At 36.6% G+C, this 13,556-nt stretch overlaps 2 protein-coding genes across 5 annotated transcripts in view; one reads left to right on the top strand and one right to left on the bottom strand.

Annotated features, from left to right (window-relative positions):
• The window catches only part of LOC106869723 (uncharacterized), a 9,887-nt gene extending 5,974 nt beyond the window's left edge, over nt 1–3,913 (top strand). The window contains exons 5-6 of the mRNA XM_014915570.2: nt 1,613–1,769; nt 3,736–3,913. Coding sequence (XP_014771056.1) covers nt 1,613–1,769; nt 3,736–3,781 — 203 coding nt within the window. The 3' untranslated portion in view covers nt 3,782–3,913. The remainder of the gene's footprint in view (nt 1–1,612; nt 1,770–3,735) is intronic.
• Nucleotides 3,914–7,409: 3,496 nt separating this feature from the next.
• Nucleotides 7,410–13,556, bottom strand: part of LOC106869725 (lipase maturation factor 2) — a 78,719-nt gene continuing 72,572 nt past the window's right edge. For all 4 annotated transcript variants that reach the window (XM_014915574.2, XM_014915575.2, XM_014915572.2 and 1 more), the window contains 3 exons: nt 11,859–12,078; nt 9,697–9,808; nt 7,410–8,275 (listed from right to left, as the gene is read on the bottom strand). In XM_014915574.2, coding sequence (XP_014771060.1) covers nt 8,126–8,275; nt 9,697–9,808; nt 11,859–12,078 — 482 coding nt within the window. In that variant the 3' untranslated portion in view covers nt 7,410–8,125. The remainder of the gene's footprint in view (nt 8,276–9,696; nt 9,809–11,858; nt 12,079–13,556) is intronic.

Genomic DNA, 13,556 nt, shown 5'->3' with positions numbered 1-13,556 from the left:
TCACCACTCTTACTTCCTGTTTCTGTTGTGCTTGTAATTCAAAGGGTCAGCCTTGTCACACTCTGTGTCACGCTGAATATCCCCGAGAACTACGTTAAGAGTACACGTGTGTGTGTGGAGTGCTCAGCCGCTTGCACGTTAATTTCCCGAGCAGGCTGTTCCGTTGATTGGATCAAATGGAACCCTCGACGTCGTAAGCGATGGAGTGCCAACAACAACAACATATAATCTTGCAAAATTAGTAAAGGTGGCAAGCTGGGAGAGTCGTTAGCACGCCGGACAAAATGCTTAGCGGCATTTCGTCCGTTTTTACGTTCTGTGTTCAAATTTCCACCTTTCATCCTTACTTTGCCTTTACCTTTTATCTTTTCGGGGTCGATTAAATACGTACCAGTTGAGTACTAGGAATGATGTAATCGACTTGCACCTCCCCTGAGCTTGCTGGCCTTGTGCCAAAATTTGAAGCCAATATATCCCAATCAGTGTTCTGCAACACACACACACACACACACACAAATATGCGCAGTCTGGCCAACTGGTTAAGCAATTTTCTTTACCATCACGAGACTCCAGTTTCAATCCTACTGCGTAGGGCTAATGCTATTTTTCCGTAACCTCAATTCGCTCATATCTTGAGAGTGAAACTGAGTGATCAGAGATCATAGGGAAGCTGTCGGATGCATTATACTTGAAATTCAAAATGTACAACCTTACCACACACTGTGTCATGCTGATTGCTGCCTTAGCAATCCTTTTTATCTTTATATTAATCCTTTTACTGCGGAAATCAGACTTAGCCACTCAGCGGACAGTAGTTTTATATATCTATCTATGTTTAGCTGAAAAATATCATATTTGAAACTAAACTATGTTTTGTTGGGATATAACAAGTTTATTGAAGCAACGTAACTTGCAGAAAATTCCAATTCTATTTGGGGCGGGAAAGGTTAGTCTTTTTCAGTGGAATAACCATGAAATTTAATTTCGCAGTTAAAGGGTTAAAGGTACACATGTCTGTGGGATGCTCAGTTGTATTTATTTGACAAAAAAACGACTAAATACTCATTGTCGAAGCTGACGGAGATCCGTCATTAAATATTTGTACGTTGTGCCTTAATCTGAGCAAAACGTTAACACTACAATAATCTCTTTTAGAAATGCAATATTTCCAATATTTATTTGAACACATCCTTCAATACTGTACCCTACTCATTCAAGGTACCACGAAAAACAATCGGTGCACTTTGTAAAGTGATTGGCGTTAGGAAAGGCATCCAGTTGTAGAAACCATATCAAAGCAGGCATAGGAACACAGAACAGCCCTTTGGCTCGTTGTTTTCGGTCGCACCGTCCATCCCATGCCAGCATGGCAAAACAGACGTTAATTGATGACGACGACGACGACACTGTTTCAGTTGATTTGATCTCTGATCATCATCAGATGTCCTATTCATTGTATATGTGACTACAACCCCAAAGAGTAACAATGTTCTTATCCATTTGGCCATTAACGATACATAAAGTTCTAAGTCGAGAAAATTATCTCATATCTCCTCTCATACACCTATTATGTGTGCCTTCTACTTTATTTTCCTTCTCTCATTTTTTTCAGGTTGCCTTTATGCCCTATTGTTCATCATCAATTCATTTGCTACGTCACTGACGCTACCTTTCCTCAATATGATATATAAGAGGACGCTCACCTATTTCCCCGGTTCTCTATATTTTACATATGCCGCATTCTTTTTAATTGCAGCAGCTTTTCAATTGTAAGTAGGCACTGTTTTATTTTATTTATTTTTTTCATATATAAATTCTACTTACCGTTTTGATTTCTCCATGATTATTCACGGTGGTTAAAGGTGGCGAACTGGCAGAATTGTTATCAAGCTTAACAGCATTTCTTCTGTCATTACATCCTGAGTTCCGCTGATGTCGATTTAGCCTTTCATCATTTCGGCGTTGATTAAATAAGTACAAGTCGTGCACTAAGGTCGGTGTACCCGACTATCCCTTCTCCTAAAATTGCTGGGCTTGTGCCATAGGGTCGGTGTACCCGACTATCCTTTCTCCTAAAATTGCTGAGCTTGTGCCATAGGGTTGGAGTACCCGATTATCCCTTCTCCTAAAATTGCTGGGCTTGTGCCAAAATTTGAAATCATTATTAAGGTGGTGACTGGCAGAATCGTTAGCACGCCGGACAAAATGCTCAGCGGCATTTTTTAAAAAGTTATATCTGCAGGTTTTCTAAAGAAATTACAGCACTGAAAGTTACGAAGATTCGTATACGAATACATCTATATAAACAATGTGATCGAAAATAGGAATGGGTGTATATGCATATTTCACGAGTTATTGCTCCTTTTTCAGCACCGCATTCAAACCATTTACTATCCACGAACGCAATGTAGAGATAACTTTAAAAAATGATCGAATCACACTGCTAGCACACGTAGGACACACGGCATTGACTTACAAACCTTTAATATACTTGCTTGCTAATGTTTTATAAATACAAGGAATAGTTTTATTCATCAAAGTATGCACCCATATTGTCAATACACTTTTACCATTTCAGCGATAGTCAGTGGGGGCAAGATCAGGTGATTATGGTGGATGATGAAGAACTTCCAATTCCTGTAATTTCGCCAATGTCATACTTGACGACCTAATATGTACGTACCAGTTGGCAGAAATGTGTTTAATATGTAAAATTGGTCTATGCAATAGTGATGCACCGATTAACTTAGTGTCTATTTAAGCAATATATTCGTGGATGGTTAATGAGTTGGATGCGGTACTGAAGGAGGATTAATAATTCCTGAAATTTGTATATACACCTAATACTTATTTTTCTATCTTCCATCGCATTTTGTACATATTTGTATACGAAATGTCATAACTTTCAGTACTCGAATTTCAATAGAAAATCTGTACAGATAACTTTAAAAAGTGATAGATAGATAGATATTCAATTGAATGGATAAACGAAAGAAAGAGGTACTCGACTCATTTAGTAGGAGTTACATACGTTATAACTCAAACCGTTTGATTCGGCCCTGTGCAACTTAGTTTCATATGCCGTCTCGACCCGACGATTTAGATAGCTGTAACGAAACTTGAAATTGTATGGATCCCGAATCAAACAGTTCTGAGTAGTATTAGTAATAGTACTTTGTCTGTTTGTTATGGCCGGTCAGAAAGTATCCGGCTATGTGCCTCTGGTCACTTGAGTCTGACGAGTGGTCTATACAGCTAAGCGCTTTATAAGCGCGAAACCAATAATTACCTCCTGACCGGCCATAACAAACAACTTTGTGTGTGTGTGTGTGTGTATACAAATATTTCTACTGTTAGATCTAATTACCCTTGGATTATCACTCACTAAAAAGACGAAATTGAAAAAAATCTGTTATCTCTCTCGCTCTCTTTACACGGTCGGTAGAAGGGGACTTAACTCATGCTCCGACTTTAAAATTGTTAGAAGTTATGGTTTAAAATTATTTTTAATACAAAAATTCACGTATTAGGAAGCAAAAAAATAATAATAATAATAATAAATGGCCGATTCCGGGCATTTTCGACCATGAGGAATTCATTGGTGCGACTCTCAGATTGCAATCTTGAAAGGTGTGGATTTCTACAGATGTAACACACACACTCACAGACTCAGCTTTACAATATGTACTGATATATATATATATATATATATCCTTTCTCTATCTGTTTTCCCAGGGGAGTATGGTTTTACGAGAAAGATAAAAAGGAAAAAAGAGAATAAAACGTTTTGCATGAAACCTCAACAAAGCAGAACTCAAAGACTTTCTTAATTATGTTTCGTAGATTTACTAAATAAAGTACCTAACGTACCTTGAAGAAGAAACATTGGTAACTAGCAGCAAATAAAGCATAATGAGGTTTTCTTTCTTTTTTCATTACGAATGAATGTGAGTGTGCAAGAATTCACGTGTGTATGTGTGCAGATTGATAGAGAAATAGATATACATATGTATGTATTTTCAACTTTAATGCTATATCGCCTGAAGAAATGAACACTCACCTGATATCCATGGATATTAGAGTGGACTGTAATCATTCCAGGTGTACGGACTATGGTTACAGAAAACTTGTGAGTTGTGGAATGGCGCAGCGCGATGCATTAAAATATTTATAAATTCCATCCATGAATTATAATTATTATTACTATATTTATCTTGCGCTATATCTGCACAGCTCGATACTTTCCCATAAACTGCTGTTGCAAGTTGGAATCACTAGGCCGTAACCGACTTAGTAAAATAGAAGCTATTATATGCGTACTCAAAAACGTTTCCCGTAAACGAACTTAAAAGATATGTATGTATGCGAATTCCTGTCTGTATAAGTATATATGTATATGTATCTGCTCATTAATTGAACAGATACGCATTAACTGAGCGAACCTGAAATCAAATATCATGTAAAAGTTTAGAAGCAAGTAGCTATCACCATCGAAGGCATCGTGGTGAAGAGTGCTTCGTTGAGGAACGAGGAGTTGTCACGTAGAAGGTCTGTCCTCAACTCGCTGAGAAAGTGAAACAGTTTAAGTACCAGTTTTACTAAGCATGCGCAACTCGAGGGGCTTCCGGTGGTGAAGTCCCTTGCGCATGCGCAGAATAGTACTTCCTCAATGGCGGCTATAATTTCGCGCCACTACAATCACTAGTAATTAACAGACTTATGACGGAAGTTCAGCATTGATTAAACCGATGTATTGTAAACTGCCTGCATTAGCTAAACAGACTTATGATTAAAGTTTAACGTCAATTGAAGCCTCTGTCCAGACGTCGGACTTAATTGGGTAAACCCAAGATCAAAAAACCCCCAATAACTGAATACTTCTACGATCATGGATCCTCTGTATTTGGATAGACCTATGACCAAAGGACCGCAGTAAATGAACAGTCCATTCATCAAAGGTCCGCATTAATTGAAGAGACCTATTATCAAACGAGCCAGCATAGGACTTATTGAACAGACATATGTTCAAAGGTCGGACTTAATCGTGCAGAATTATCATCAAAGGTGCGCATTAATTAAACAGGCTAATGTTCAAAGGACTCATTAATTGCATACACACTTTAACAGCTGAACACATTTAATTTTCATTTCCTTTTTTAGATATAACACGTTAGAAATGAAGGGTTCTATTCTTAAGGATATACATAATCGATTACGTCGACTCAATTCAAATGTTGCTTATTTACACTGTGTAACAGAAATACATAACACAGTGACCTCCCTTGCGGTGAGAAAATTGTAAGAGAACTGAAATTTATTTCATTTGTTACTTATTTCAGTGATTTTAGACAAATGAAAGACAGTCAACCATGGTGTGATTTGAAATGAGAACTTAACTAACCAAATATAAAATTATTTGTAGATATTGCTTCAGTGCGCATACTTTCACATCGCAAGGGAGATCACTGTGTTATTTATAGTTTAAATAGCAATTAAACCTCAGCATGATGAGGATTGTGAAAATATATTAACCAAAGGATTGTTTTGTTTTTTTAATAGAAGCTTTGCCTTGTTTTCCGTTCACTACTATAACATTTAAATCAAATATGGAAATGAGAATTTGTCTTTATTTAAAAAAAAAAGTTTCAGGAGACAATTTTGTTATGGAACCAATATTAGTTATTAATTTTTGTTATAATTATAACCATTATTTTTTCATTATTCATAAATATGACTTATATAGTCACAGAATTCTACATAAGATGGTAACTGCCCTTGTAGTGCAAATGTATACAAATACTATTACCATAATTTCTGACATACAAGATGAATTTTTCAGACCAAAAGTTACAGCCAAAAATGGTAGCTGACTTGGTGTATAACACCAAGATGGCATTGGAGGACCAAAAATTCCATGTGAAATAGAACAGGATTTGGAAAGACGGTGAGAATGTTTGAATGTTTATATAACACATTTACACTATATACCACATCGATTTGTATGTCAGAATATATGGGATTTCAGCAACTGAGGAGTTTGAAAGGGAAAAGTCAACTCTTAACAAGATTTGAATGCAAAAAAACACAAAATGAAATAACCACAACACTTTTACTCTTTCATTTTTCCTGTTTAACTCACTTTGCCTTCTTCCAGTTTAGTTTTGCTTTTCTTTTCTTAAATAAAATAGCCATTTTTTCACTTATAATGATTTTTTAAAATATTCCATCTTTCTTTTTTTAAAGTTACAGTGCATTTATTAGTATTGATAACAGCAGGTTCAAACTTTAAAGCAGTATTTTCACTTGTCAACTGTACTCAATGGGTTCAAGAAAACTCCATTTTAACGAAAATTCTTTACAACTGTTTACTGTACTTATGAGCATTATTCACAAATGTTTACAATGCTTATAACATTGTTCACCACTGTTTACCATTCTTATGAACACTGTTCACAAATGTTTACACAGTTGTTCACTGAGATAACAAGCATTGTTCTCAACTGTTTGCAATGCTTATGAGAACAGTTAACAAATGTTTACAACTGTTTGTTATGCTATGAGCATTGTTCACAAATGTTTACTATGCTTTCAGCACTGTTCACAACTGTTTGCTATGCTTATGAGCAGTGTCCATGAATGTTTCACACTATTATTTACAAAAGTTTACTGAGCAAACAAATAGTTCAGAGTTCATTCAGGTTTACTCACTGTTTACAAATGATTACCCAGTTTACAGTATTGTTCATGTTTACCATTAAAACAAGCATTGCTCATAAATGTTTATCATGCTCACTGTAAATATTGTCCATGCTAACATTGTTCACAAATATATCCTGCACTTGTAAGCTTTGCTTACAACTTTTTACCATGCTAACAACATTCTTCATAAGTATTGTTCATGTTTACAATGCATACAGTACTATTCACTGTTTGCCATGCTTACAGCATTGTTTACCATACAGTATGGTCCACAAAGTTTATCATACTTCCAGTATTGTTCACAAATGCTCAAAGTGCTAATAAGCATTGTTCACACTTATATTCTTCATACTCACAGTGTTGTTCAGAAATGTTTACCATGCTTACAGTATTGTTTACAAATGTTTACTGTACTTCTAGCAGTGTTCATGGATGTTTACAATGCTAACAAGCATTGTTTACCATGCTCAGAAGCACTGTTCACAATATTTACCATGCTAACAAGAATTGTTCACAATATGTTTACCATACTTCCAGCATTGTTCAGAAAAAGGCTAATAACTTCCCAAAAGTCCACAATCCTTAAAATACAATAAAACCCCCCAGTTTCCTATCAGTATTTTTTCCTTCACCTGGTTTCAGTCATTGAACTGTAACCATGCTGATAACCATCTTCAGTGGTATTGTATAATCAACTATATCCACAGCAGTAATTGTTTCATTGACATTTATTTTATCAAACTCAGAAAGATGAAAAGGCAATGTCGACTTGAGCAACATTCAAATCCTATACAAAATAGGTTATGGATAATAGGAAAGAAAAAAAAAAGGGGGGGGGAATCTATTTAGGGGGGTAAAAATACTGATTTATTGCCTATTTTTTGTCATCTTTTTTTTTATATATAAAATTTTTTTCTTTTTATTTTACTTTAAATAATTGTTTAGTTACATGTCAATGGTGGTGGTGGAAGTGGTGGTTGATGTTACTGTTGTTGTTTTCTTCATTATTATTGTTGTTGGTGATGTTACTGCTAACAGAGTTTTGACATTGTAAATGTTGTTACGAATGATGTTGTTGTTGGGGTGGTGGTGTAATTATCAATTACATTGCCGTTCTTTACAATATGCTGCTGCTGCTATCATCAACGTTGCTGTTAATCCTTGATAATCCGCTGCTTTTGTTGTCATCGTTGTTAATATTGAATGGTTTAGTCTATGAACTGATTTGACAGCATGTTTTTAAAGACAATGGAACCGTCTCACAGAGAATTTCACAAAGCAGAAAGAAAAGAAAGAGTACAGAGGGGAGTGTGGATAGGATGGTGGTGAGAGGAGGGAAAGGATAGAAGGAAAGTAAAAAAAATTAAAAGAAAAAAAAACCCCAAAGCAAATGAAAGACAGAGGAACATGTAAAGGGCAGCACAGCTTAAAATAAGAAATACTTAGTGACATTCAAGACAAATCCAGTACAAAATAGAGATATCGTCACAAGGAATCCATCTGGCTGTCCAACTAATTCTCGTATCGCTGACACAGATTTCATCAACCAATTTGCATTGCTATGAGACTCAACAGGCTGAAAAGTACAGAAAATAAAACAAAAATAAGAACTTCCAGTTCTTAAGTGATTTCAATTAAAACCTTTTATCATAGTTTCACAATTTATGCTCCAAATGCTAGCTTAATAACGACAAGGTTAGTTTACCAAATTCTTTGTTATTTTCAAAATTGAAACACCGGCAGTGTATTGAAACATACGTCGAGGGTTCCAGTTGATCCGATCAATGGAACAGCCTGCTCGGGGAAATTAACGTGCAAATGGCTGAGCACTGCACAGACACGTGTACCCTTGACATAGTTCTCAGGGATATTCAGCGTGACACGGCTGACCCTTTGAATTACAGGCACAACAGAAACAGGAAGTAAGAGTGAGAGAAAGAGTACAGCAGGGTTTGCCACCATCCCCTGCCGGAGCCTTAGGTGTTTTCGCTCAATAAACACTCACAACGCCTGGTCTGGGAATCGAAACCGCGATCCTATGACCGCGAGTTTGCTGCCCTAACCACTGGGCCTCCACATTAAAACATAAATATAGTAACAAAAGGGTTAATTATCTCAATTATCTAACTAAGGTGGGAGGTTCAGATCTTACTACAAGCCTGTGTTGTGCATTTTGTGCAAGATGTTTCATTCTGACTGCTAATACCAGTTCTCTTAGAATATGTCGCTATAAGTCTTTCTACTATAGGCTCAAGTCCTGAAAACTTATTTTTTTTTAGAGGAGGATCACTTGATTACAGTGTTTGACTAGTACTGGTGTCAATGCAATCAAGTGATAGTATTTGAACTCAGATAGTGAAGCTGGATGAAATGCTAAGCATTTTGTGTGGTGTGCTAATAATTCTGCCAGTTCACAATCTTAAACAAGACCTTTAATGCAAGGTTGTTATTATTATTGGGACTTGGTATATCTAAGACTACGTTATTAAAAAAATACTTTTTTGAAGAAATAGTATGTTCCCTGTTTATGTGAGTTTGTTGAAGAAAATTTGCCAATAGTTTAGTTTTTAGGGAGAGGTTAGTCAAAATTGAAACACAAGCAGAGTATTAAAACATATATAGTAACAAAAGGGTTAATCATCTTAATGATTGAAATTAAGGTGGTGATCTGCTGACCATAAGGTTGCAGGTTCAGATCTTACTACAAGCCATTGTGTTGTGCTCTTTATGCAAGGTGCTTCATTCTGTTTACACCGATTCTCTTAGAAATATGCTGCTTTAATAGAGCAAACAAGACTATAAGTCTTTCTACTATAGGCTCAAGTCTAAACAACCCCAGTACTAAAATAGTACTTTATCTTTTATTGATCCCAAAAAGATAAAAGGCAAAACTGATTTTCACAGGATTTGAAATCAGAATGTAAAAAAATGTGGCTGTATATCATAACACCCAGGCAACGCCAGGGTGCATTGTTAGTAATATATAAATTGACCAACCTCAAAGATGTTATTTTGTTGTAACCACTGCAGTAAACCCTGGTCATTCTTGTCAATTATTGGTATGTAGCTGCTGACCTTCTCCCTGGCCCACCAACTGTCTTTGGAGTATCTTCAAATGAAAAATAACTTTCGTTTTAATACAATATCAAAAATGAGATTCTGTAATATATATACGAAGGGCATCCAGCTGTAGAAACTCTGCCAAATCAGATTGGAGCCTGGTGTAGCCATCTGGTTTCACCAGTCCTCAGTCAAATCGTCTAACCCATGCTAGCATGGAAAGCGGACGTTAAACGATGATGATGATGATGTGTATGAAATTGAGATGAATACTGCAATGTTAATTTCTAATAATGATAATGATTACTGTATTTAAAAGGTTTAACAAGCCACCCAATCTAATGTCAAAATGCCTGGTCTTTCTAATGACCTTTTAAGATGAGTTCACTCTCCTGTATGCATTCAAACTAGATTCATAGTACCACCTGACTGGCCTTCGTGCGGGTGGCACGTAAAAGCACCCACTACACTCTCGGAGTGGTTGGTGTTAGGAAGGGCATCCAGTTGTAGAAACTCTGCCAAATCAGATTGGAGCCTGGTGTAGCCATCTGGTTTCACCAGTCCTCAGTCGAATCATCCAACCCATGCTAGCATGGAAAGTGGACGTTAAATGATGATGACATACAGAATCAATATTTTCTTCACTATAATTCCAATGAAATAAAATCTATTGTAGAATCAATACTTACCATATTTCTTAAGTCTATATATATTTCTATTGACTTCGAAAATAATCAAACACTTGTACTTGTGGAAAATCCATTGATATATATATATATCAGCAGCAACTCTCATTTCTAGTGGGGAGACACTTTAATGTGTCCTTGTGATTAATATATATATACACACTCTCTGAGTGGTTGGCGTTAGGAAGGGCATCCAGCTGTAGAAACTCTGCCAAATCAGATTGGAGCCTGGTGTTGCCATCATCATCATCATCGTTTAACGTCCGCATTCCATGCTAGCATGGGTTGGACGATTTGACTGAGGACTGGTGCAACCGGATGGCTATATATATATATATATATATACATACAGGGTGCGATGGGTAAACTGTTGCAGTTTCATATTTTTAATTTCATGCATGCACATTGTTTGTTTTTGATTTTGTCCACTACACAGTATAGTAGGGTCAGTGGGCACCGTCTGTGAGAAAAACAGCACCATGACACAATTCACTCTGCCAGAAATTTGGAAACAACATGCTGTACTGCTTGGCATTCGCGTAGGAAGCTCCAATACGAACATTTCAGAGTGTTTGGGTGTTAATCTGAGGACATGTACACAGAGTGATAAAAATCAAACATCCAATCAACATCATGGTGTTTGGGGTGATCGCGATGTTATGCCTCCATTCATCTTCCCACAGCCTCAGACTCAACACGGAGGCCTACCTCAAGTGCCTGGAGGAGGTAGTGCTGCCCTGGGTCAAGAGGGTGGCTGCTGGAAGACCCTATGTCTGGCAACAAGACTCTGCATCTTGCCACACAAACAGGAGAACCCAGTCACGGCTGTCGGACAATTTCTGTGACCACATCATCCCTAACATCTGGCCACTTAACTCCCCAGACATAATAATCCCCTTTTAGGAGTTTCTTTGCTGCATTTTTGAGTATGCAGTATCATGGTTCTCAGCCAAGCAGAAACATGATATAACTGGGAAGACGAACATGTGAGTTGTACCTCATCGTTCAACCAAATATTTACATGCCATAGGGCTGCTTGATCTGGGCTGACCTGGGGCTACATAACAGTGCCAAAAGCAAATTAGGAACCCCTACATGGTCACTCCATCTATTAGAAATAGCAGCCAATTCTTCATATCACACACTAATAACTTTAAAAAGGAAAAAAAAAACACATTAGACAGTGCAGTTCTAGATTTAAAAATATAGAATTAAAATGTAGGATGCTCAAAGTTGGAAGCCTACCAATCATAGACCTACTCGACCAGGACTGACTTAGAGTTAAACAACTTTAGACTGGTTGTATTATTTTATCAGCAATGGAAGACAAAGAAAAATGAGGTGACAGTGGCTATCTGGTAGAATATTCCACCTGCACGTCAAAGGGTGAGAGTTGAGAATAGTAACACCTACTTTTTGCTCATGATGTAAGGACTTGTGTAGTGATAATGGTAAAGTGTGGCACGCAAGTAGACCGGAGGTTTGTCTGGGAAAGGATTCTCATCCATAAGCTCTAATACTTCCTTTTGTCCAGTTAGCAGCCGGTAGCAAAGTGTTAAGAGCCATGGATTGTTCTGGAAGTCACTCAGTGCAGCAAACCACATCTGCCAATCCAAACGCGGTTGATGAGGTGCTATGGAAATAAGGATGAATAGGTTTATGTAAACAGTACAAAGGTGAAATACAAAAGAAAACAAACAAGGAATGGTGGATGGAGGTCGTTACATAGAATAAAAGAGTGACATCAACAACAATGAGAAAGACATTAATAGACAGATAACAATAAATATAGCTATAATTATCGCCAAGCCAACATGGCAGTCCCAAATATAGGACAGTCTCCTTTAGAGAGACTTAGAAATATTAATAATAAATATAGCACAATAAATAACTGGCACTTCGTTGGTTACAATGACAAGTGTTCCAGTTGATACAATCAATGGAACAGCCTGCTTGTGAAATTAACATGCAAGAGGCTGAGCACTCCAGACACATGTACCCTTAACTCTTTTGATACCAAACCGGCTGAAACCGCTTCTGGCTCTGTAGTACAAATGTCTTATTTTCATAAGTTTTGAATTAAAATCTTCCACCAGACCGTAGTCACAATTTATGACCCTAACACCAGCTTAATGATAACTAAGTTATTTTACTAAATTATCAGTTATATTTAAAATTAATTGAAAGAAACATGGAGCATCTCAAAATAGATATAGTAACAAAAGGGTTAACATAGTTCTCAGGGAGATTCAATGTGACAAGACTTGCCCTTCAAAATATTAGTACAAGTCATTTTTGCCAGCTGAGTAAACAATAAATAGCAATAACAATACAGAACAAAGTAGTACTAGCAAGAAAAGATCCCCAAAATGTTGAAAAAGCAACCACACAGATTGATGAGGCACCACAGATACAATCCCCGATTAACATCCAAAGTAAGTACCTTTCCCCCATTCTTTCTGATACAAACTTCCTCTTTTAAAGAGATTTAACATGGTAATAAAAGGGTTGAGTGTATATATTTAATACTTTCACAGTGAAATTAAATTCCTTGATTATTCCAGTAACGATGCTAAAGATCTATCAAAAAATAGAATTGGTATTTTCTGCAAGTCACATTGCCTCAATAAACTCGACAAATCTCAACAAAAATAGTTTCAAACATTGACATTCATCAACGAAAGATAGATTGGTATATATAACTGCTTTCTGCAGTTAAGGGTAATGAAATTTTGAGTGGATATATCTACTTTCTGCAGTAAAAGGATTAAATTGATGCCTTTACTAAAACCAAAGATTTTAGAAGATATAAATTCCATTACAATTTCATATCAAAACATGTTCATAAGCCTCAGTTAAAACACAAGTTTAAATCTATCAATAAATATTAAAAATTATTTTAGTAACATCTTTGCCATAATTATTTTGAAAATTTAACAAACCATGAATAAAATAATCAAAATAATTACTTGGCTAAACTCATTTTAAAATATTAGGCGCAGGAGTGGCTGTATGGTAAGTAGCTTGCTTAGCAACCACATGGTCCCGAGTTCAGTCCCACTGCGTGGCACCTTGGGCAAGTGTCTTCTACTATAGCCTCGGGCCGACCAA

The sequence above is a fragment of the Octopus bimaculoides genome, chromosome 11, assembly GCF_001194135.2.
Source record: "Octopus bimaculoides isolate UCB-OBI-ISO-001 chromosome 11, ASM119413v2, whole genome shotgun sequence".
In the NCBI taxonomy this organism is placed as follows: Eukaryota; Metazoa; Mollusca; class Cephalopoda; order Octopoda; family Octopodidae; genus Octopus; species Octopus bimaculoides.
The sequence above is the reverse complement of the archived record's forward strand: the minus strand, read 5'-3'. Positions and strand labels throughout refer to the sequence as shown.